Source organism: Crotalus tigris, unplaced genomic scaffold, assembly GCF_016545835.1.
Source record: "Crotalus tigris isolate CLP2741 ecotype Arizona unplaced genomic scaffold, ASM1654583v1 scf7180000018053.2689490, whole genome shotgun sequence".
Lineage (NCBI taxonomy): Eukaryota > Metazoa > Chordata > Lepidosauria > Squamata > Viperidae > Crotalus > Crotalus tigris.
The window spans coordinates 202,965-228,056 of record NW_024096796.1 but is presented as its reverse complement, the minus strand read 5'-3'; the positions used below and the strand labels follow the sequence as shown (position 1 = coordinate 228,056).

The 25,092-nt window shown below is 42.8% G+C and overlaps 1 protein-coding gene across 4 annotated transcripts in view; it reads right to left on the bottom strand.

The window, feature by feature from the left end:
- Nucleotides 1-5,401: 5,401 nt before the first annotated feature.
- The window catches only part of LOC120309645 (3-beta-hydroxysteroid-Delta(8),Delta(7)-isomerase-like), a 35,632-nt gene continuing 15,941 nt past the window's right edge, over nt 5,402-25,092 (bottom strand). The window contains exons 1-5 of one of the 4 annotated variants that reach the window (XM_039347079.1): nt 11,777-11,854; nt 9,898-10,283; nt 6,824-6,860; nt 6,126-6,256; nt 5,402-5,936 (exon numbers count right to left, since the gene is read on the bottom strand). In XM_039347079.1, the coding sequence (XP_039203013.1) occupies nt 5,725-5,936; nt 6,126-6,256; nt 6,824-6,860; nt 9,898-10,213 (696 nt within the window). In that variant the 5' untranslated portion in view covers nt 10,214-10,283; nt 11,777-11,854 and the 3' untranslated portion in view covers nt 5,402-5,724. Of the gene's footprint in view, nt 5,937-6,125; nt 6,257-6,823; nt 6,861-9,897; nt 10,284-11,776; nt 11,855-25,092 lie in introns of those variants that run through there. The other 3 variants (XM_039347081.1, XM_039347082.1, XM_039347080.1) reach the window with 3 other exon arrangements.

Below are 25,092 nucleotides of genomic sequence, written 5' to 3'. Positions count from 1 at the left end.
AACTTCTCCACCAAACGTTTCTCATCCGTTCCCTAAACCCTCCCAATAAATCCAGTAGTACCCTCGGCTGGTATGGCAACAGATAAGTAACCCAGCCAATCAACATCTGCTATGACAAACGTAGCGCTCTTATAGGAGTTTTTTTGCTGTACCTGCGCAACTAATGGGAACGTAGGCTCTGACATCATACAGTATTCTGGCAAACCAATTGATGGAACGTGGCTGAGGCTATGTGGACTCGTGCATAGTCTTCACCGCCTTCTGGCGTGGTTTTCTGGTCACTTGTGTCTCATTTACTTACTACTTATCTAACAAATCTATATAATCGCCCACCTACTCAAGGAATTATAACTCAGGGTTCAAGTAGCCATGGTTTATTGCATAAACTACCATGGCTGGGCGCACAATCAACTGATCATCCACTTTCATTCACACAACGCTTTAAAGCACAAATTTTCTTCAACATGTATACATTCTGTCTAAATAAACCATTGTTTAGCATCTGTGTCTCCGACAAGTGTGATAAAAAACCTGCAGTTATCCAGATCGAGGGTTAGTGTATTGCATGTTTTCTGAGCGCTTCCGATCGGGCTGTACTACCTGCCAACAAAAGGTGATGCGCTGGAGACTGGAAGGGTCCCTCTATTTCACAGCGCTCTGGCTGCAGTGCAATGTGGACGAGGGGCACGAAATTGCAGGCTAAGAGGGTTAGAGAGGCTGGGAACAAAGTCACCTTACAGAAATGGTATAGGGTTTCCTGCCTGAGCAGGGGGTTGGACTAAATGATCTCCAAGGTCCCTTCCAACTTTTATTATTATTGTTGTTGTTATGTAAGTTGGTGAGAAATAGATAAAACGTGTATCCTGAATATTAGACTTTGTGATGAATTGTGATAAAGGGAACTTTGGTTACTTAAAACTTGGAAACTATAAATATTAAATGTTAAATTTAAATATTAATATTAATGGGAAACTAAAAATTGGGAAAAACGAATTAGGACATTGATTGTCCATAAAGACTGAATGTTAAAATAACCAGGATCTGTATAAGCTAAAAATTATTGATAAATATAAGAATGTTATTTTTATTTAATTAATATAATAAGAATTGTATTAGTTTAAATATGAGACAGTAAATACTAAGGGGAAAAGAGAGGAAATATTTAATGTGGTAGTTTGAGACTTGTACTAAAGATACTTGTATGTCATTGAATTATTGATTAACTCAGCCGCCATGTTGCTTTTTAAATACTTAAATGTAAAATTAGAAAATCAATAAAAGATAAAAAAGAAACCTAACAGTTTACTAAATAATTATTTTTGTTACTTATCCTTTGTCAGAGGACAATCTTACACACACACACGAATTATCCTTCAGTTTCAATTTGAGACAAGGAAAGAAAAGTCTTTTTCAAGACTTTTTTTTTCTGTAGCAGAAGATTCTTGCCTTCGCTTTCTCCGTTCTGAGATTTAGAAACTCAAACTGCACCCATCATTCCAACTACGGAGGAGAGCCCTGAATTTTGGACTCCCATATAATTTTTGATCATAAGACAAACATTACAAAATCTATAAATCAGCCAGCAAATCTTACACACAGGTCAGTTTTTCAGATAACAAAAAAATTATCTCAAACCTTACCCAAGGTCTGCACCAAAGGCTTCTCATCTGTTTCCTAAATCCTCCCAATAAATCCAGTAGCACCCTCAGCCAGTATGGCAACAGACAGGTAAGCCAGCCAATCAACATCTGCTACGACAAAGGCAGGGCTTCCCCATGAGAAGGACTACCCTGTCATTGCAGCAAGGAATTAACCTTTAACTTGTGTTTGTCAAGGGGAGGCAAGATCACAACTGGGAACAATAGGATCAGAACATTCAACATGGACAATGTCCAAGAATGGAAAGTTGGAACACTGAACGGTTCTCGAACTCTCTTCTCCTGTAAAAGAAAGCTAAATGCAGACAAGCCTTTTTCGTGGGGCAGATAGTCCTGGACTCGCAACCTTCATTTAGTCATTGTTCAAAAGGACAACAGCATTAAAAAAAAAAGTGACTTAGAATTGGTCATGCTTAAAACTTGTCACAACATCCCCTCAGTCCCATGATCAAAATTAGGCCGCTTGGCAACCGGCATGTATTTATAATGGTTCTAGCATCCTAGGATCATGAGGTCACCATTTGTGACCTTTATGGACAGCTTCCAACCAGCAAAGTCAATGGGAGAAATTGGATTCACTTAACGACCGTCTGATTCACTTAACTGCAGTGATTTGCTTAGCAGCCGAGGCAAAAGAAAGTTGTAAAATTGGGCATGATTTACTTCACCACCACCTGGCTTAGCAAAGGAAAATCTGTCCCAGCTCTTATCATAGGTTGAGGATTACCTGTACTATGGAATTCAGTTCTCTCCATTTGCAGGCCCAGCAGAAGAAGGTGGTAGAAGGTAGAAGACCACTCCAGGTGTGAAGAAAGGCGTCCTTTTTTAAAATGGCTGCTCTTGTTTTTTTTTTTTTAAAGTGCACATACTTTGAAATGAAATGAAATAATAGAAATGTGCCCAGCACGGGATAAGCAGTACTTTTAAAGTGGTGGGGTATAGACAGTGGTGGGATTCAGCCAGTTCGCACTACTTCAGCAGAACCGGTAGCTAACGTTTTGCTGCCCAGGCCCAGAATGGACTTCCGGAAGCGGCATCCACACAGAGAACCAGCTGTTCACATATTTGAATCCCACCACTGGGTACAGATCATTCAATGCTATACGGAGCAGTGCCATTTCTTCTAACTCATGGAGTATCCATAAAGCAGGACTAGCCTGCAGAACATCCTAGCAGAGACAGGTTTCTTGGCTGCATGATTTCAGATGACATAGGAGAGTTCGATCTTAACAGGCCAGATGAATTCAGATCATGAGAAGATATGCAGCAGAAGGCTGCACATGGAGTTTTCTCTGGTTTAAAAAAATAATGCTTGGATTTATAAAAGTTTGGAGAGCCATGTTCTGGAGGTCTGGTAGAGTCACTAGCTGAATCAGTTCGGGTAGGACAGGTGAGACACACTTATGGCACCTAACTCATTATTGGGCAACAATATAAGTTCCTATCACCCTTTCTCTAACATGCTAGTTTATTATGTACGTTGCCATTTTCAAAAGTGCTTGTGTGAAAAAGAGACTCACACACCAACTACAAATATTAGTTTCCCCCCTTATCCAGGTTGTATTGTGATTTGAATTTTGATCACCTTGCTACTCTTCCTTGCCTCTGTAAGAGCACAGCGGAATACATTTGCAACCGGACACAAAAAATAAGGTCAAAGAGAATATTTTAGCAGACAATGCTTGTTTTTTGTCTGATACTGGTGCACGTTGAGCCTCTCTCTTCCATCCAGCTGTTTAAAACCCTGGATTCTGATTCCTTTTAGCATTTGTTTATCTGCTAATCCTTCTTCGGTTTTGGAGGAATCAAGACCTTGCTGGAATACAGTCTAGCTCCATTCCAAGTCTTTTTGTGGACTACACTGTCAAAATACCAGGATATGTCTTCTCTCCCTTGCCTGGGTGAAGTAGAAGATGCTATGGACCATAGGTAGACTATTAAATGACTGACTTTTCTTTTTTTTAAATATCTTCGATTTGTTTATAAAATAAATATTCAGTGGAAACACGTGGACAATTTTCTGATGTTTTACATGTTTTACTCTTTATAAATTTGTGTGATGCTTTCCTTTTGAGGAAAAGGCTGGTATGAAGTGTTCTATGAAAATTCTATATAGTATTTTCCAATTATTTTAAATCTAATAATCCAATTTCTCCTTGTCTCAATATCTCCCTTTAGCCCACTAGTTGACAGTTTAGGATGCTTTCTAGTAAGGCAAAAAGCCCCAGTTTTTCAACCAAATTCTAGCTTTCTTCTTTTGCCAACCAGGCTTCCATATCGGTCCTTTTAAATCATTGAATAAATCTCCATTCTTGTGTATGTTACTTGAATTAAAGGAGACCATCTAATTGCCAATTTTCTAAAAGATATAACCCATTTATAATCATTAAGTTGTCGCCCTAGTAACCCAGATTCCTGTATTTGCTCTGGTATAGTTGTCTTCAATTCAATCTGGTCATCTTCTTTCTTAGGTTTCTTCTGATTTGTATAGAAAATCATTTCCAGTTTTATAGTAGGTTCTTTCATTGCAATCAGGGTTTCGCTTTGTAAATTTAAGCTGGCACCTTGGTCTTTCAGTCTAGTTTTGATTATCTCAGTGGCTTCAAGAATTTTTTCAAGTATAAGTTTAAACATAGCCAAAGTTTTTTGCTGCTCCTCCTCCATTTCTGACATGCTTATAGATGGTCTTTTAATGAAAGCTATTTATTAAACAAGAGTCAGTAAGTATTCACCTCCACAATTCCTAGAAACCAATTTCACTGCCCAGCTGCTCTCTCAGCTTTTGATCTCTCTTAGATAACACCAAGGTCAGGTCCGGGCTATGAGCAAGTCTCTTTGTCAAAAGTAATATATTGCTGCACCAAGCTTTGCCATAAGATATCCCTGATAGCATTTAAAGTCTTTTTCAGATCCCAGGCTAGGTTTTTATCCAATTTAAGTTCTTTTTCTTCTTTTTTATAAGTAAATAAAATAGCAGGTCCCCTTAAGAGTAGGAACTTTTTGGGTCCCCAAATTCCAAAAGGATGTAAATCCAATTATATTAAGTTATTCTTTTCAATGCTTTGTTTCCCCAGGTAGTCAATGCCACCAGGGGAAGAGTTTTGAGGAAGCTTTTAACAGAAAAAGTACTTGGGGTAGAGAGAAGGTAAAATCTCACCCTTTTTCTCCATGTTGCTTTCAAGGTGTTTGTTAGTGAATTTGGCTTCGGCTGTCAGCAGCTTAATGATGGGCCATGTTGATAGCCAATCTTTTCCCCATCAGTTTGAAGAGCTGCCCCGGATCAAACGGGAAGGCTGCCACCCTTCCGCAATCACTCAGGGGTCCTCTTCACGCTCGTCGCCCCTACAGGGTGACTTCCGACCCTCTTCAGAGTCCCCGGTGGAGAAAAAACAGACGGTGAAGAGCGCGATCACTCTGCAAGTCTGCCAGCACTGTTGCAAACCTGAAGCCAAAGTATTTATAATTCTTGAGAGACAGCTGTCAGATACTATTTCCCAGTTTAAGCCATTCACTGACTAATTCAACATGGGAACAAAAGGAATCTTCAAGGCAAGTAGCTGAATCACTTTATATGGACAGAAGCAAGCTGTGAGCCCCTCTAACGCTACCTTCTACCTGATCTGAGAATAAGATTGAATATTTCCTGCAGAATCTCTATACTTCAATTTTATGAATGCTAGGTGTGGGGCCCTCCTTGCAGTCTTAACTGATCATAGCTGCAGGTATAAAGAGAAACAAAGCTATATGGTCTACAGCAGGGCTCAGTTTAATACTGACTAGTATTAGTTGAGTCACTTGATCCTAATGACATTTATTTAGAAATACAATTTCCTGATTTAAAAAAAAAACCTTCATTAAGATAAAACTGCAGTCTTAATTTTAAGCTCATAATTTAAGAGCTATGAATATTTAAAGAAGAGAATAACCACCATCAATTCAATCAATTAACTGAAAATGGAGAGAAACCACAGAAAATATCTAAACAGGTGCAGAGGAACAGGAGGAATACAAGATCAACCTCTGAAGGGCTGGAAGTACCATCCAATACGACCTCCTGTGCAAAACATCAATGTTTCTTGATCTTGTTGGCATCTATTACTCTCTGGCAACCACTGAGGTGCTTCCAGGCATCCCAGATGAGAATAGAGGGAATGATAATCCACAGACCATTCAGAAAGACAAAGTAAAACCAGAAGTAGGTAGGGTGCCACTTCTCACTATGGCGAAAGCCATCACGGTATGCAGTGTAGAAGTAGAGAACATCACCATATAGTTGACCTATGGTTAGAGATAGACAACATGGCTGATTAAAGTAGGAAGAAAAGATCAAAAGTGGACAAGCCAAAAAAGAAATGCAGTCAGGTGTATGGAACATTAACCAAGAATAAAAATATTTAATTGCTTTTGAAAGATTGCATTAACATTTATATATCCTGACATACCTCCCTCCTTGTCTTGCATACCTACCTATTGACACCACTAGCTGCAGCACGTATCGATGGGACTGGCGTGAAAGAAATGCGACTGCAGTCCAAAGACTGAGGGGAGTCAAAACACAGAAAGTGACTGTTTCCACGCAAATTATAAAATTATCTGATCTGCAAATACATAAATGAAATGAATTTCACCTTGAGGTCCCAAAACATCCCAGGTTTCTTACAGTTCACTACATTCAATCTGGAGAGGGAGAAAGGGGATGATAGATTAGATAAACAGATATAGATAGATGGATGGATGGATGGATGGATGGATGGATGGATGGATGGATGGATGGATGCATGCATGCATGCATGCATGCATGCATGCATGAAAATTCACAAAGATAATAAAACCATCTCAGGCCAAACAGCAGAATTTGATGCAAGTGAGGAGAGTGAAAATAATTTAGAAATATAAAAGATTAGGATCCTTAAAAAGAAATGCAGGTATTCTTTTAATTTTGTTGTACTCGCCCTATTAAAAAGTTGTCTTGGCAACAGAAAATATATTAAGAGAACTCATGCAAAAATTGTGAACATCTCAGCTATATTTATGTTTGCATTATGTCAAATCATCCTTTCCCTATCCCCATACTCAGACCAGGTACTTGTGTTCAAAATTGCTTAATGCTGGATCTTTGCAGAAATATCCAGACCTTTGCCTATCATTTCAAAGTTAATACTTACATCATATATCTGCTGTCAGCTTTGCCATATTCCTTCCCTGGAAGATATAAAGAGAAATTAGTAGAAGAAGAAATTCATGGGAACTGAAGTAGAGAGAGTTTGTGAATTTCCCTATATTTTTCTTAAATATTAATTATAAAAGGGTTGTGCACCACTTTAGATAAAAGGCAAATAGATGCTTGGAACATCTAGAGGTGCAGAAGTGACACCTGTCTCCAACTCCTTAAACCAAACACATCTGTTCTGAAATTTCCAAGTACTTCCTATTCTAGAAGGCAACATATAATGAATGTGAGATTATGAAGACCACATGAATGCTATCACACCAATAAAACTTTCTAAATACACGAGGACTTACTTTAGCCTAAAATCATGCTTTTTGGTAACAAATGCAAATATTAAGAAACATACATTTTCACTTCTCGCAGTTTTGATAATACTAGAAGGAATCAAATATTCTTAAATTCAGATGTAGTTGTCGAATTTGAAGGTTTTAGTGTGTTGTATGTGTACCCCTTTCATTATGGCTTATTCAGCAAACCATGGCAAAGCCAGATGTGCAAAGTGAATTATTGTGACTAATATAAAACGTAATATTTCTAATCTGATTTCTGCTTCCCTTCTTGTTACAATTTCAAAGCATAGCATTATAGCTATATGTTTTTTACCTAGAATTTTATAAGGATTAAGTGAGTTGATACTGCAGATTCTGTACTGCTGGCTCCAATTCCCAGGAACCGTTATGGATAATGTTCTTTCAGCTGACATACTATTTTCACTTCTGCAAAAAATGCAGCTTTCTAGGTATATATATTAATATAAATATATAAACCAACTTGTCCACTTTGAAAACTTTCAGGTATGCTGGATTTCATTTCTCATTTTCTCTCACATATGTGGAAAGCATTAGGTTGAAGATGCTCCATGGATTAATCTCAACAAATACTAACCTGTCTTCAATCAAACTTGTTTTATCTACAACAGATACTGTTACATCTTGTTGTTGATATACATGCTATATCTAATTGGACCATATTCTATGTGAAGGCTAATTCAGGAGTTTGGGGAAGAAAAAGGAAATAATTAGGGAACAGATGGTTAAAGTGCTGGTCTAGAAAGCAGGAGACTGTGAGTGATTTTAGGCCTGTTAGTCTGTCAGGCTGAACCACTTCACACATACTTCTTTTGTGGAGTATTAGATATGGAGGATGGAGTATTAGATATGTTCACTGCCTTGAGTTGACACATACAGTGAGGTGAATTTTAAAAAATGTAATAATACAGATACAAAATGAGCTGAGCCATATGGCAAACATCTTCCAACCACTGAGGGAAATACAGTGGGTTACATCTGCAAAATATTAGTATCCTCTTACATAGTTCAATTCAAGATGAGTTTTTTTCCCCAGTGCTCTCTTTAATGCTCTCCATCCAGCCAACCTGGAGGGTAGACTCTAAAACTTTTCAATAAAACAGAGGTGATTCAAAAGCACAGGAGGGCACACATATGTCACTTGTGCAGTGCTTTATATCAAATGCATTTTCTCAGCATCATGGTGCAGCTGCAGAGAGCAGCCAGGCGACCACAGGGAAAAATGCATTGCTTTAAAGTAGTCCCTTTTCACATTCCATTGTACCCCACAGCCCTAGCATGAAACCTTTAACACAGGTTCCCTAAGGATAATTATATGTGGAAATCTATTTGTGGCCTTATTTCAGTTTTCACATCATATCAAGTTCCTATATGTGGGACTTTTCTTATGAACTATTTTATTTATTTATTTATGAGACTTATATACCGCTATAAGTGCAAGCACTCTCTAAGCGGTGTATACCAGTAAGCAATGTATATATATATTTACATTGCCCCCAACAATCTGGGTTCTCATTTTACCTACCCCGAAAGGATGGAAGGCTGAGTCAACCTTGAGTCGGTGAGATTTCAACTGCTGACCTGCTGAACACAGTGAGGTAAAGTGGCCTGCAGTACTGCACTCTAACTGCTGCGCCACCTCGGCTCATATTAAGTATCAATAGTTCTACATGCACAAAAAAATAGACAGAGCTCTATATGGAGAGCATAGCAGAAGCATTAAACTATTCTAGTGTTATAACAGCTGAATCCAGTTTTATCTGCACATTTTATATTTTCCTCTCACTCTTATTGCACAGTTGTAATAGGTGCCTTTCAAAGGTACAGACAAAAAGCTGCCTGCAGATACAAAAAACAATCAATCTGGAGAATTTGGAAATCTATTTCTGGAGTGATTGCAGGATAGTGCTATCTCAAAAATAACCACATACATACAAGTAATCCTCATTTAATGTCCACTTGTTCACTGGCTGTTTGAAGTTACAACAGTGCTGAAGAACTCACAACTGTCCTTGTAGTTCTGGCCATCATAGCAGCCCTATGATCAGGTTAATGTGGGTCAGGTACTTGCAACTGGCTTGCAATTGTATCACAACATCCTGCTATTATGAGACTACCATTTGCAACCTTCATTGCTGGCTTCCAACAAATGTTAACAGGGAAGCCACCAGGAGGTTGCAAATGGTGATCATGTGATTGAGGGATGCTACAACCATTCAGGAGTCATCTAAAGAGGGCAACTGGGACTGCAGGAACTGTTCTTATAAGTCAAGGGGTCTTCAGACTTGGCCCTTTTATGACTTGTTGACTTCAACTCCCAGAATTCCTCAGCCAGTGTGCCTGTCTAAGGAATTCTGGGAGTTGAAGTCCATAAGTCATAAAAGGTCCAAGTTTGAAGACCCCTGTTATACGTTGTTGTGGTCATGTGACAATGACTTATGGCCACATCAGTTACACTGAATTTGCTGGTCCAAGTTACTATTGGCAAGCAAAGACTGTCTACACAAGGGTCACTATCACATATTTGTGTTCTGAAGTCTGATTCAAGTACACAATAGAAGGATTTACCGATGTGTCATTTGCTCCATTTATGCATCATGCGGATCCTCCTGCCCACCCTCCACTTTCTGCCCATGTTAACCTGCTGCATCAATTTTTCCCCAAAATCAAGAGACAGAAACCAGATAGACACACATCTTACAGAGCTGCGAGAGAAAGGATTGATCCCCTGGGATTTCCATATAGTAAAGGGCAAACCAGCCCTCGATGACAGTATGAATAAAAACACAGATGGTAAACCAGCAAATGATCAAGGTGCGCCAAGTTCCAAAAGGGCCCCATGTCTTGCTTCGCCAACTTGCTACGAACCAAGTCAATAGCAAGAGAATTCCTGAAGTAGAGAATACGAATGTCAAGAATTGCCATGAGGGTCGGTCATTTGGGATGTAATTTTGGAGTTCCAAATTCCGAGGCCAGTATGGGTGGTGGACAACATCAGGTTTTGCTTCCAGAACCATACTGGGTTGAGAAAGTGTGAGTTGAGCCAGTAAAAAAGGCAAGGGCTTTTTCTGGTAGAAAATGACCCACCTGCATTAAATACAGAGAATTAGTTAAGCACAACCTATGATCAGATTCTTTCAGTTTGATATTCTTTCGTCCGCCAGTTTGGAGGGGAACGCCGGTTCTAACGGGAGAGCTATCACTCTCTTGCAATCCAGCGAAAGCGCTTCCTTGCTGGTCACCTCTTCGGGGTGACTTTTTGACCCTTTTAGCCCCCCCCCAGCGATATGAAACTGAACTAGAAAGATGGAGTTCATCTTCCAAGCGTCCATGGCGGCTGCATCGGCAAACCGGTAGCTCTTCTGCTCAATCCGGGGCAGCCCTCCAAACCAGTGGACGAAAGACTGGCCATAGAAATATGGCCTGTCACTAAGCTGCAGACAGCCAAAGTGAAACTTACCACCAGACACCTATAAAGCAGCACAGATGAGACTGGGTGAGGTCTGAACCTCTCTTCAATCCTCTTTTTTTTATATAGAGATTTTATTGATTCTCTTTTGCATACATATGTTAATTTTCCAATCAATGAGCTGTCTGGGGTTAGCTATGCTAATACATATTTGATTCCTAATCCTTCATTCTTTCCTCTAACCAACGATAAAATAAATCCCAAGTTTGGTAGTAGTCTGTGGCTTCTTTATCTTTCAATCTCATAGTTAATCTGTCCATCTCTGTGCATTCCAATATTTTTCTGATTATTTCTTCGTCTGATGGCCATCCTTCATTCTTCCAATATTGCGCACAGATTATTCTCACTGCTGTGGTAATGTGTAAAATTAAATATAAACTCTGCTTATTAATCTTTTCAGGTATTATACCTAGTAAAAAAAGTTCATGTTTAAAATCAATGTGTTCACCTAATATTTTTTCTAACCACGTATGTATCTTTTCCCAATAAGCCTTAGCTTTGCCACATGTCCACCAAATGTGATACTACGTGCCTGGGTTGTGCTTACATTTCTAGCATCTATCTGACATATTTTTAAACATTTTTGCTAATCTTGCTGGTGGCAAGTGCCATCTATGAAACATTCTATACAAGTTTTCTTTATATGAAGTTGACATTGTTAATTTGTAATTTCTCTCCCATAGCTTTTGCCATTTTTCTAGTTCTATATTGTAGCCAAAGTTTTTTGCCCATTTTATCATTGTTTAACTTGTTCACTTTCCATTTCCAAAATTAACCCGTATAAGCACAAATTTTCTTCAACATGTATACATTCAAACTGCGCCCATCATTCCAACTACGGAAGAGAGCCCTGAATTTTGGACTCAAAAGCAAATCAGGAGGATGGTCATAGCAGGACCTTGTGCAAAAAAAAGAAAAGAAACCCTAATACCACGCGCTGTAATGAGACACTCTGCAAATACAGTATATAAAAGATTTGTGCCCCTAAACACAACATCTATCCCGTATAATCTTTGATCATAAGAGAAACATTACAAAATCTATAAATCAACCAGGAAATCTTACACGCAGGTCAGTTTTTTAGATAACAAAATTTTATCTCAAACCTTACCCAACCTAGCTCGCAAAACTTCTCCACCAAACGTTTCTCATCCGTTCCCTAAACCCTCCCAATAAATCCAGTAGTACCCTCGGCTGGTATGGCAACAGATAAGTAACCCAGCCAATCAACATCTGCTATGACAAACGTAGCGCTCTTATAGGAGTTTTTTTGCTGTACCTGCGCAACTAATGGGAACGTAGGCTCTGACATCATACAGTATTCTGGCAAACCAATTGATGGAACGTGGCTGAGGCTATGTGGACTCGTGCATAGTCTTCAACGCCTTCTGGCGTGGTTTTCTGGTCACTTGTGTCTCATTTACTTACTACTTATCTAACAAATCTATATAATCGCCCACCTACTCAAGGAATTATAACTCAGGGTTCAAGTAGCCATGGTTTATTGCATAAACTACCATGGCTGGGCGCACAATCAACTGATCATCCACTTTCATTCACACAACGCTTTAAAGCACAAATTTTCTTCAACATGTATACATTCTGTCTAAATAAACCATTGTTTAGCATCTGTGTCTCCGACAAGTGTGATAAAAAACCTGCAGTTATCCAGATCGAGGGTTAGTGTATTGCATGTTTTCTGAGCGCTTCCGATCGGGCTGTACTACCTGCCAACAAAAGGTGATGCGCTGGAGACTGGAAGGGTCCCTCTATTTCACAGCGCTCTGGCTGCAGTGCAATGTGGACGAGGGGCACGAAATTGCAGGCTAAGAGGGTTAGAGAGGCTGGGAACAAAGTCACCTTACAGAAATGGTATAGGGTTTCCTGCCTGAGCAGGGGGTTGGACTAAATGATCTCCAAGGTCCCTTCCAACTTTTATTATTATTGTTGTTGTTATGTAAGTTGGTGAGAAATAGATAAAACGTGTATCCTGAATATTAGACTTTGTGATGAATTGTGATAAAGGGAACTTTGGTTACTTAAAACTTGGAAACTATAAATATTAAATGTTAAATTTAAATATTAATATTAATGGGAAACTAAAAATTGGGAAAAACGAATTAGGACATTGATTGTCCATAAAGACTGAATGTTAAAATAACCAGGATATGTATAAGCTAAAAATTATTGATAAATATAAGAATGTTATTTTTATTTAATTGATATAATAAGAATTGTATTAGTTTAAACATGAGACAGTAAATACTAAGGGGAAAAGAGAGGAAATATTTAATGTGGTAGTTTGAGACTTATACTAAAGATACTTGTATGTCATTGAATTATTGATTAACTCAGCCGCCATGTTGCTTTTTAAATACTTAAATGTAAAATTAGAAAATCAATAAAAGATAAAAAAGAAACCTAACAGTTTACTACATAATTATTTTTGTTACTTATCCTTTGTCAGAGGACAATCTTACACACACACACGAATTATCCTTCAGTTTCAATTTGAGACAAGGAAAGAAAAGTCTTTTTCAAGACTTTTTTTTTCTGTAGCAGAAGATTCTTGGCTTCGCTTTCTCTGTTCTGAGATTTAGAAACTCAAACTGCACCCATCATTCCAACTACGGAGGAGAGCCCTGAATTTTGGACTCCCATATAATCTTTGATCATAAGACAAACATTACAAAATCTATAAATCAGCCAGCAAATCTTACACACAGGTCAGTTTTTCAGATAACAAAAAAATTATCTCAAACCTTACCCAAGGTCTGCACCAAAGGCTTCTCATCTGTTTCCTAAATCCTCCCAATAAATCCAGTAGCACCCTCAGCCAGTATGGCAACAGACAGGTAAGCCAGCCAATCAACATCTGCTATGACAAAGGCAGGGCTCTTATGCATACAACTGTTAACTTTAGGTGGTATATTCCCCATGAGAAGGACTACCCTGTCATTGCAGCAAGGAATTAACCTTTAACTTGTGTTTGTCAAGGGGAGGCAAGATCACAACTGGGAACAATAGGATCAGAACATTCAACATGGACAATGTCCAAGAATGGAAAGTTGGAACACTGAACGGTTCTCGAACTCTCTTCTCCTGTAAAAGAAAGCTAAATGCAGACAAGCCTTTTTTGTGGGGCAGATAGTCCTGGACTCGCAACCTTCATTTAGTCATTGTTCAAAAGGACAACAGTATTAAAAAAAAGTGATTTAGAATTGGTCACGCTTAAAACTTGTCACAACATCCCCTCAGTCCCATGATCAAAATTAGGCCGCTTGGCAACCGGCATGTATTTATAATGGTTCTAGCATCCCAGGATCATGAGTGTAACAATGCTAAGAAAAAGACTCAGGCATGTCTTGTGCAGAGGTTTGAAGCTGCATGACACATCTTCACACAGCTTGACAAACTCTGAGTTTATTGTTTCTTATATACTTTTTACATACATAGGCTTTACCATTAACTGCTGACATTTTACATTTAGAAGTTTAATCTTTAGCTGTTGACATAAAGTAATTGAAAAATTCCTTCATATAAGCAATTATTTTCTAGTAACATATTACCTGTTGAGAGCAGGTAAAAACAAATACAGGTAAATTAGAAAAGGAGAAAGAACTGATAAAGACAAGAAGAGATAAAGACAGGAAGAGATAAGGGGGAACTTATTATTTAGGTAGGTAAGATATTAAGTCAAAAGGGGGGTGATCTTTTGGCTGCTTCCTTGGGACAAAGGGCATCAAAAGGTTATGAGGTTTGTGGGGGGCAATGCATGGCTGTTTGCTGCACGTGCAAATTCCTCCACATCCCACCTTTTTCTATTTTATTAATGAAGACATCTTAAGCAGGAGTAGTGAGTGGGTCTTAGCTTAGTATGGAAGATTGCAAGACATTTTATTAAGTAAAGAAAAAAGACATTGAAATAAACAACAACAGCTGAAAAAGAAAGCAACTATTATAATGAGATATTGAACAATCTTTCCAAGAAGGCCAATGGGAGGCCATGACCATAGAGCACTCTACCAATTTCCTAAGGTATCAATTTTTAAATCAGAAGCCAAGTTATGTAAAACATTAATTTGCTTTTGAATAACGCCAGATTGATCAGAAAGATTGAAACAACACAAAAAACTGAAGCTGGGCTACACACAGGTATAAGACAGGTAGAGAGTAGATTTTCCATGTCATATGATTCAGAAATACAAAAGTCTGTCACTTGTGTTACATTAGGTAATTGCACCCAAATATTATATTTCATCCGTGATTCTAAAGGATGAGATGGGAGAGCTTCAGCCCCCACGCAGCAATTAAGAAGGAAAGAGAGGCAAAGAATGACTAAGGAATTTGCAGTCAAAACCACAAATATGGCAGCTCATAAATTCTCTGGTGTAGGTTCTTTTCCCTGTTGTCTCAGAACCTCCTGCGCTTTGGATGTTAGGTTCTTCACATCGCCCCAGGTTGTTGGCCAACTGTGATGGTGAGAGTGAAAGGGATGTTGTGCTGTCTGAAGAGTCACCTGCTTCATTTCCAGTATTGGGTTCTGGACTTGATGCCATGACATCTTTGGCTGGTTGCACACACTGGGCTGGAATCCAGAGAGGACCTGTAGGAGCAAGCACAGAGCATAGCCTCACCGCCAAGTTAATAATGGAATTGGATCTAACCAGTTTTTTTCAGGCAATTTCTGATAATATACCAATGGATTAGGAAGCACAGCTTTCTGCTGAAAGGGATGCTGGTAGGCAGTAGTGTTTTGAAAAGAAATATTTAGCTGGTTTAATTAAGACTTTATTGACTTGATGCAAATTGCAAATTAGGTACCCTTGATCCCTCCTTTTTTAATTGTTTATGAAGGCAGTCCTTAAAGGACCGATACATATGTGAGAAACAAAGGATAGCTGCTGTAAAGTTAAAAACAAAGCCATAAGATTGGAGTTAATCCTGGGCATGATGTAAGCACCTATAAGATTAAAAATAAGGTGGCACACATAATGAGAGTCAGAGATTAGGTTAAAAGTTTGTTGAGAAAAGGTGGGGAAAGCTAAAATAACAGCAGATAATTCTGAGGGTTGTGATGAGGATTGCACTGCAGTGTAGGCAGATGATATAAAATACAGCCTGCAGTATAGGCAGATGATATAAAATACAGCATTGAAGAGATAAATTATTCTGAAAATAAAATTGAAAATCAAATTTTGGGATAAGAAGAACAATATTAATTAAATCAGTCCCATTTCAAGGACAAGCTTGATTGTGTCCTGAGGTTATTTCAGCAACAGCCTGGATAAAAGGTAAAACATTTTGGGATGGGATAAGTAAAGCCATTCAATACAATATACTTTTTTGTGCTTCTGACACAGTAAATACTCCTGTAAGTATTGCTAGTAAGAAATATCAAAAGTGTTAAGTGACAATTCCTATGTTGTTTTCCTTTGGTCAATAAGTTAAATTCCAAGTTAATCAAAGATGCAAGGTGTTATGTCCCGAGCCTTGCAAATGGGCTCGGGGCATTTGCAGGCAATCCCGGGCAGGTGCAAGCTGCCCGGGACCAGACAGGCTGTCGCCAGCGCCTGTGCGCATGCGCGGGTGCTGGCGCTGGAAAAGTAACACATTGACCCGGGAATTACCTATATAAGAGGCTGGGAGGTTTTGGGCGTTGCTGAAGCCTTCACCTGTAAGCTGAACACAGAATAAAAGAAAACCTGAGAACTACAACTGCTTCTCGTGTCTGCTTTTCGCCAAGGACTCAACACTGGCGACGAAGGTGGGATGCCTTACATCGCCTGGAAAGGAAGAGGTGTAAGCTTACCCAAGTGAGTCCTGAGCGGCGGAATGGCGTTGACTCGGCAGCTACCCGCCAATCCAGTGCGCATTCGGGGGTAGGCTGGCTGATAGACCCGTCTCCTGAAAATGGCAAAAGTCGGAAGGCTTTCGGAATTCGACGTCTCACATCCAGAGCTGTGGGAGTCCTACGTAGCCAGGGTGGAAAATTACCTCAAGGTAAACCAAGTGAGGGAAGATAGCTTGAAGGCTGCCACCCTGCTTTGTGTCTGCGGTCAAGACGCCTTCGAAATCGCAGAGAACCTTGCAGCACCTGTCCAATTAGAGTCTGTCAGCTACGCAGATCTAAAGAAGCTATTGAAGGAGCACTTCCAGCCCAAGATGTCCGTCATCGCATGGCGCCACACCTTCGAGCAGAGGGATCAACGATCCGGAGAGTCGGCCAAAGAATACATCGCCGCATTGAGGAAGGCCGCCAAGCACTGCGAGTTCAAGGACCTCGAAGAACGACTGAGGGACCGATTCGTGTGCGGCTTAAGACATCGAGATCTACAACAGAGGCTTTTCGCCAAAGAAGACTTGTCCTTCCAAGATGCCTTAAGAGAGGTCATCGCAGAAGAAGCAGCAGGCGGCGCCGTCAAAAACATGCGGCCGATCAGGAACAGTCCAGATGTTGCATCCGTGCACCAAGAGGAGGTCCAAGGGAACTCCGAGGAGGATCCGGACGAGGAAGTCGACCGTCTCCACCCCACGAAGGAAGGGAATCAGAAAGGAAGCTCTGCAGCTCCCCTCAAGTGCATCGGCTGTGGAGGTCGCCACAGGAGAACCGACTGCAAGTTCCGCTCCGCTATCTGCCGGGCGTGCGGGAAACAAGGACATATTGCAGCTGTGTGTCTGGGCTGACGAAAGGTACAACCTCAGGAAGAACTGCGCCTGAAAGGTACCAGGGTCCCCAGCCAGAATAGGGTAGGTTTTTGCACTTCGCGAAGAAGCATCTTCAGGACAGCACACACAAGCCCATCAAGAAAAAGCTGTCACTCAAGGTGAAGCTACAAGGGGTTCCATTAACTATGGAACTAGACATGGAGTCTGCCCTTTCAATCATATCCTTACATACATTTAGGAAGATTTGTTCCGGCAGTGGAACTCAGGCTAAATTAAGGCCTTCTGACATTGTGTTAACAGACTTTCAAAATTCGAGAGTGTGTGTTAAGGGGGAGGCCACCCTTAACGTACAGTATAAGAATTTTGAAAGTCCACTAGACATATTAGTAGTAGGGGGTGAACGAACGAGTCTCATAGGACTCGATTGGTTTGAAGCCTTGGGGATACACGTCACAGGGCTGAACAGCTTACAAACACTCAACCTACAGGAAGTCTGTAAAGAATTTGCAGATGTTTTCAGCCCCCAGCTGGGCACATTCAAGGGACCCCCTGTGTCCTTAAAACTAGACCCCACTGTCATGCCCATTAGAATTAAAGCAAGAAGGGTCCCTTTTTCTTTAAAGAGTAAAATTGACACTGAGTTAGACAAACTGATCCAACAGGGAATCCTAGAACCTGTTGATTCCAGCCCTTGGGAGACCCCCATTGTCACGCCTCTAAAGGCAAATGGGGACATTCGCATTTGTGCTGACTACAAATGCACTCTGAATAAGGCATTGCAGCAACATGCCTATCCTGTTCCTGTGGTCAGTCATATTCTGGCCTCCCTCAAGGGGGGGCGCGTTTTTGCAAAGCTTGACCTAGCTCAAGCGTATCAACAGCTGCCTGTTGATGATGATGCTGCTATAGCTCAGACTATTGTGACCCACAGGGGAGCCTTTAAGGTAAAAAGGCTACAGTTTGGAGTGAATGTCGCTCTGGGATTTTCCAAAGCATAATGGAAAACACACTACGGGGCATACCGGGGGTTTGCCCCTACTTTGATGATGTCTTAATTGCAGGAGACTCCACACACATTCTAGCTGAAAGGCTAAGGGCTGTTCTGTTAAGGTTCAGGAAAACAGGCCTCAAGCTCAAAAAAGACAAATGCAAAATTGGGGGTCAAACATACAGGGAGGTGGTCGAGGAACCAAGTCCCGACCGCAACACCTCTAGCCCAAATCAGGGAGTAACTGAGTTTTGGGAAGGTACAGAAACCCACACGAGCCCGGACACAGAACGGGGTTTGGGGAATGGACAGCCTCCTGACAGGTCTTGGACGGACCTAGGAGGTTCTACAGAGACGCCCAGCAGTGGCTATCACTTCAAGGGGCCCGAGGGCCTACAACTAGGCAGGTCAACCAGGTCACAAAGTGACAGAAGCCCTGGCCTGACGAGCCCGGTGGGCGAGCGAGCAGGCCAGGCATTGGGGCACAGTCCTTGGAAGGCACCAAGGCATGATAAAGAGAACAGGCTCACGTCTCCCCTCAGTCAGGGAACACCTGTCAGAAACCCAGAGCTGACAAGGTCACAGAGAGCAAGGAAATCTCCTAAATACTTAGAGGATTACATAACATTGCTGGCCAAACAAAAGCCAGTAAACAGTAGAAGCACTGGGGAGTGGAACATTGCATCAAGAAATAATTGTATGTTGGTAGTAGTCTTAGCCCGGGGGAAAGGGGTGTTATGTCCCGAGCCTTGCAAACGGGCTCGGGGTGTTTGCAGGCAGTCCCGGGCAGGTGCAAGCTGCCCGGGACCAGACAGGCTGTCCCCAGCGCCTGTGCGCATGCGCGGGTGCTGGTGCGGGAAAAGTAACACATTGACCCGGGAATTGCCTATATAAGAGGCTGGGAGGTTTTGGGCGTTGCTGAAGCCTTCACCTGTAAGCTGAACACAGAATAAAAGAAAACCTGAGAACTACAACTGCTTCTCGTGTCTGCTTTTCGCCAAGGACTCAACACAAACTGTTGCGTCCTTCGCGAAATGGCAATGACACGAGAAGCAGTTGTAGTTCTCAGGAACTTCTTTATTTCTGTTCAGCATACTGGTTACAAAACGCCGACAACGCCCAAATCTCCCGGCCTCTTTTATAGGCCATTCCCGGGTCAATCTGCAACATTTGGCGCGCCAGCACCCGTGCATGCACGCAAGTGCTGGCGACAGCAAGTCTGGTCCCGGGCAGCTTTCACCTGCCCAGGACCGTTGCAATGCCCCGAGCCTGCTTCCACAAGCTCAGGACATAACACCCCTTCCCCCCCGGCTAAGACTATAATCATACAATAATAACATACAACCTAATGCGAGCGTGGTGCCCATACTACCCAGTGCCAGTGATCCCCTCAGCTTCTATCGTTCCTAGTGTTCTATTATCCTATGTGTACAGGAATGTTCTCTATTAACTCTGTTTTGCCAATAGAGTTACAAAATCTTCTAAATACTTAGGAGATCTTCTGGCTCTCTGTGACCTCCTGACTTCTGGGTACCTGCCAAGTACCCCTTGACTGAGGGGTGCTGCATACCTGCCCCCCCTGTTACACCCTGGTGGTTCCCAAGGACTGTGCTCCAATGCCTGGCCTGCTTGCTTGCCCACTGGGCTCGTCAGGCCAGGGCTTCTTTCTCTTTTTGACCTGGTTGTCCTGCCTAGCTGCAGGCTCTCTGGCCCCTTTAAGTGACTGTCACTGTTGGGCGATTCTGTAGAACCTCCCAGGTCTGTCCAAGACCTGTCAGGAGGTTGTCTGTCCCCTTGTTCCCGTTCTGTCCCCGGGCTTGTGGGGGTTTCAGTGCTGTCCCAAAACTCAGTTGTCCCCTGAGTGAAGTCAGAGGTGTTGTAGTCGGGATTTGGTTCCTCGACCACCTCCCTGTGTGTTTGCCCCTTTCTAGGGACAGGGGTAGTGTCGGGCCAACTAGAAGGAGTGTGTGCCAGCTCTCTTGTAGGGTGTGGTTTGTTTGGATGCTCCCGGATATCCTCCCTGATTGGAGTACTGAGTGGTGCGGGTGAGTAGTGATTATGCCCCCGGGGTGACTCCCTGGCTGGAGTAGGCACTGGTGCCTGGGTTCTAGTTGGGCTCCATGAATTCCTGTTGGGAGCACTTGCGGAACTTTGGAATGAGCTGTCTGTAGCTTCCTCGTTAATGATAGGCAGCAGCCCGTACTCTTCCCTTTGCCCAAAAAGGTCCCCCTCCCCCCTGGAATAGACCCAGGAGTCTCAGTGGGAAGGTCCCGTCTAGTGCGGAGCTGGTCGATGTGTCGACGCAGGACATGACCATTGTCCAGGGACACCTCGTAGGACAGAGGACCTATGATCCTGGATACAGTAGCGGGGACCCATGAATGGCCAGGCCCGTAGTTACGAGTCCAAACCGGGGCACCCACAAGCAGTTGCCTAGGTGCCCTGGGGTGTGTGAGTGTGGAAGGAAGTCTGTTCGGATTCAACGGTCAAGCTTGGTAGTCAGTTTGCGTCCCCAACGAAGTTCAGCTGGGCTCCTCCCGGTAGAAGTGGACAGTGTGGTGCGATAAGAAAGGAGGAAGTCAGCCAACCTGTGATGCCAGTCTCCATAGGTAATTTTCTTCAAGGCATCCTTGGTGATGTGAACCATGCGTTCAGCCATACCATTGGTGGACGGGTGGAAGGGCGCAGATGTGGCATGACGAATCATGTTGGCCTGTAAGAAAGCTTGGAATTCGGAAGAAGTGAATTGAGGGCCATTGTCAGACACGAGGACGTCTGGAAGCCCGTGTGCAGCAAAAATCCCCCTCAGTACTTGAATGGTCTTTGCAGTGGTGGTGGAAGAGACAGGTACACCCTCAAGCCATTTTGAATGGCTATCAACTAGGACCAAGAAGAATTGACCCTGAAAGGGCCCAGTGTAGTCAATGTGCACCCTAGACCATGGAGACTGTGTTTCCTCCCATCTATGTACAGGAGCTTGGGGCATTTCAGGGCGCGAGCGTTGACAAAGGTGGCATGCATGCACCTTAGCTTCAATGTCTTTGTCTAACCCAGGCCACCACAAATGGCTGCGCGCAAGAGCCTTCATTCGTACAATGCCAGGATGACCCTCGTGGAGGGAACCTAAGACCCTAGTCCTCATTGAGGTAGGAATGACAACTCTGCTTCCCCAAAGCAGCAGACAACCCTGTAAGGTGGATAACTCGTTCCTTTTGGACCAGAAACTCTGAAACTCAGTGCCAGGACAGCTCTCTGGCCATCCAGATAAAACCCAAGAAAGGACACGTGAAAGTGTGAGATCTGTGGCTGATTCAGCGGCCACATCCCTGGCATCTAAAGGGGACTCAGGCAAGGCCTGAATGGAGAGGATATTAATAGTTGGTGCAGGGTCAGCTTCTATTACCGGCAGGGGTAATCTACTGAGGCCATCAGCATGGCCCATCTCTTTCCCAGGTTTGTGAAGTAAGGAGAAATCATAGGCAGACAGGAAGATAGACCATCTCAGCATTCTGGGGGAGATGATCTGGGGAGTTTGTTTATGTGTGGTAAACAGTCCCAACAAAGGCTTATGGTCAGTGAAGACCATGAAATGCCTGCCATATAGGAAATCATGGAATTTTTTGATTCCAGCAACAACAGCTAAAGCCTCCCTGTCTATTTGAGCATAATTTCGCTCAGCAGAAGACAAGGTTCTGGAGTAATATGCAACAGGAACCTGAGTTCCATCTGATCTGAGGTGGCTTAGTATGGCTCCCACCCCATAAGGAGAAGCATCACAAGCGATGCACACAGGAAGGGATTTATTGAAATGTGCAAGCACACTGTTAGAAGTGAGTAAGGCCTTGACCTCATTGAAACTTGCTTCGTGTTTTTGTGACCACTGCCACACTGCCTGTTTGTCCAAGAGCCTATGAAGTGGCTCGGCTACACTAGCCTTGTTTGGAAGGAAGGAGTTGTAGAAATTCAGAAGGCCCAGAAAAGCCTGTAGTTCGGCCTTGGACTTTGGCCTAGGGGCATGCATAATGGCTTTCAGTTTGGATTCAGCAGGGTGAATCCCAGTAGCATTGATTTTGAATCCCAGAAAATCTGTAGAAGGCACACCAATTTTACATTTGTCCTTCTTAAGTTTGAGGCCCATTTTCCTGAACCTCAGCAGAACAGCCCTTAATCTCTCAGCTAAGTTGTGTGTAGAGTCCCCTGCAATTAAGACATCATCAAAATAGGGGCAAACCCCTGGTATACCCTATAGTGTGTTTTCCATTATGCTTTGGAAAATTCAAGGAGCGACATTTACTCCAAATTGTAACCTCTTTACCTTGAATGCCCCCCTGTGGGTCACAATGGTCTGAGCTACAGCAGCAGCATCATCAACAGGCAGCTGTTGATACGCCTGAGCTAGGTCAAGCTTTGCAAAAACGCGCCCCCCCCTTGAGGGAGGCCAGAATATGACTGACCACAGGAACAGGGTAGGCATGTTGCTGCAATGCCTTATTTAGAGTGCATTTGTAATCTGCACAGATGTGAATGTCCCCATTTGCCTTAAGAGGCATGACAATGGGGGTCTCCCAAGGACTGAAGTCGACAGGTTCTAGAACTCCTTGCTGAATCAATTTGTCCAACTCAGTGTCAATTTTACACTTTAAAGCAAAAGGAACCCTTCTTGCTTTGATTCTAATGGGGGTGACAGTGGGGTCTAACTTCAGTGACACAGGGAGTCCTTTGTATGTGCCCAGCTGGGGGCTGAAAACATCTGCAAATTCTTTGCAGACTTCTTGTAGGTCAAGTGTTTGCAAACTATTGAGCCCTGTGACGTGTATTCCCAAGGCCTCAAACCAATCAAGTCCTATGAGACTCGTTCATTCACCCCCTACTACTATTACATCTAGTGGACCTTCAAAATCCTTATACTGTACGTTAAGGGTGGCCTCCCCCTTAAAACACACTCTGGAGTTTTGAAAGTCAGTTAACACAATGTCGGAAGGCCTCAGCTTGGCCTGAAATCCACTGCCAGAACAAATCTTCCTAAACGTGTGCATGGAAATGATTGAAAGTGCAGACCCGTATCCAGTTCATAGCCAATGGAACCCCTTGTAGCTTCACTTTAAGTGACAGCTTTTTCTTGATAGGCTTGTGTGTGCCTATCCTATAAACGCTTCTTCGCGAAGCGCAGAACCCCACCCTGTTTTGGCTGGGAACCCTGGTACCTTTCAGGCGCAATTCTTCCCGAGGTTGTACCTTCTGACAGCCCAGACACACAGCTGCAATGTGTCCCTGTTTTCCGCATGCTCTACAGGTAACGGAGCGGAATCTACAGTCGGTCCTCTTGTGGCGACCTCCGCAACCGAGGCACTTTGGGAGAGCTGAAGAGCTTTCTTTCTGTTTTCCTTCTTTCGTGGGGTAGAGACGGTCTACTTCATCGTCAGGATCCTCCTCTGGGTTCCTTTGGGCTCCTTCCTGGTGCACGGACACAGCCTCTGGAGCGCTTCTGATCAGCCTGATGTTCTTGATGGCGCCGCCCGCTGCCTCTTCTGCAGTAACCTCTCTCAAGGCATCTTGGAATGATAAGTCTTCTTTAGCCAAAAGTCTCTGCTGTAATTCTCTATGCCTCAGTCCGCATACAAATCTATCTCTCAGCCGTTCTTCTAGATCCTTGAACTCGCAGTGTTTAGCGGCTTTTCTCAGCGCAGCAATGTATTCTTTGGCTGATTCTCCGGGTCGCTGATCCCTCTGTTCGAAGGTGTGGCACCACGCGATGACGGACAACTTGGGCTGGAAGTGCTCCTTTAGTAGCTTTTTGAGATCTGCGTAGCTGACAGATTCTAGAGGTACAGGTGCTGCTATGTTCTCAGCGATTTCGAATGCGTCTTGACCGCAAACGCACAGCAGGATGGCAGCTTTTAAACTATCTTCTCTTACTTGATTGACTTTGAGATAGTTTTCCACCCTGGCTACGTAGGACTCCCATCTTTCCGGATGCGAGACGTCGAATTCTGAAAGTCTTCCAATTTTTGCCATTTTTGTAGAAAAGGAAGGGTCTATCAGCCAGCCTACCCCCGATGTTCGTTGAATTGGCGGGTAGCTGCCGAGTCAAAGCTGTTCCTCCCGCTCAGGACTCTTTCGGGTAAGCTTACACCTGTCTTCGGTCGATGTAAGGCAATCCCACCTTCGTCCCAGTGTTGCGTCCTTCGCAAAATGGCAATGACACGAGAAGCAGTTGTAGTTCTCAGGAACTTCTTTATTTCTGTTCAGCATACTGGTTACAAAACGCCGACAATGCCCAAATCTCCCGGCCTCTTTTATAGGCCATTCCCGGGTCAATCTGCAACATTTGGCGCGCCAGCACCCGCGCATGCGCGCAAGTGCTGGCGACAGCCAGTCTGGTCCCAGGCAGCTTGCACCTGCCCGGGACCGTTGCAATGCCCCGAGCCTGCTTCCACAGGCTCATGACATAACACAAACAAATTTCTATTAAGTAGGTGAAACATTTACAAAACTTAAGTTTTGCCAGCTGAAACTGCAAGAGCGGGGATTAAATTTCATCTCCATTCGCAAACTGGAATTCTAAGCAGAGAAGGAAAAAAAAAGTTTAAAATGAACAGTTCCCCCCCTTTTCTTTCTTTTGGTCTCTCTTGCTCTTAAAGCAACACAGCCAGTTGAAAAACAAAAGAGACAGGAAAAAAATTTTTGTTACAAACTTCTCACTACTTCTTGGTGATAACAAAAACTAGAGTGTTCCATGGACTAGTGGAAGGGGCAATGTGTTTGGCTTG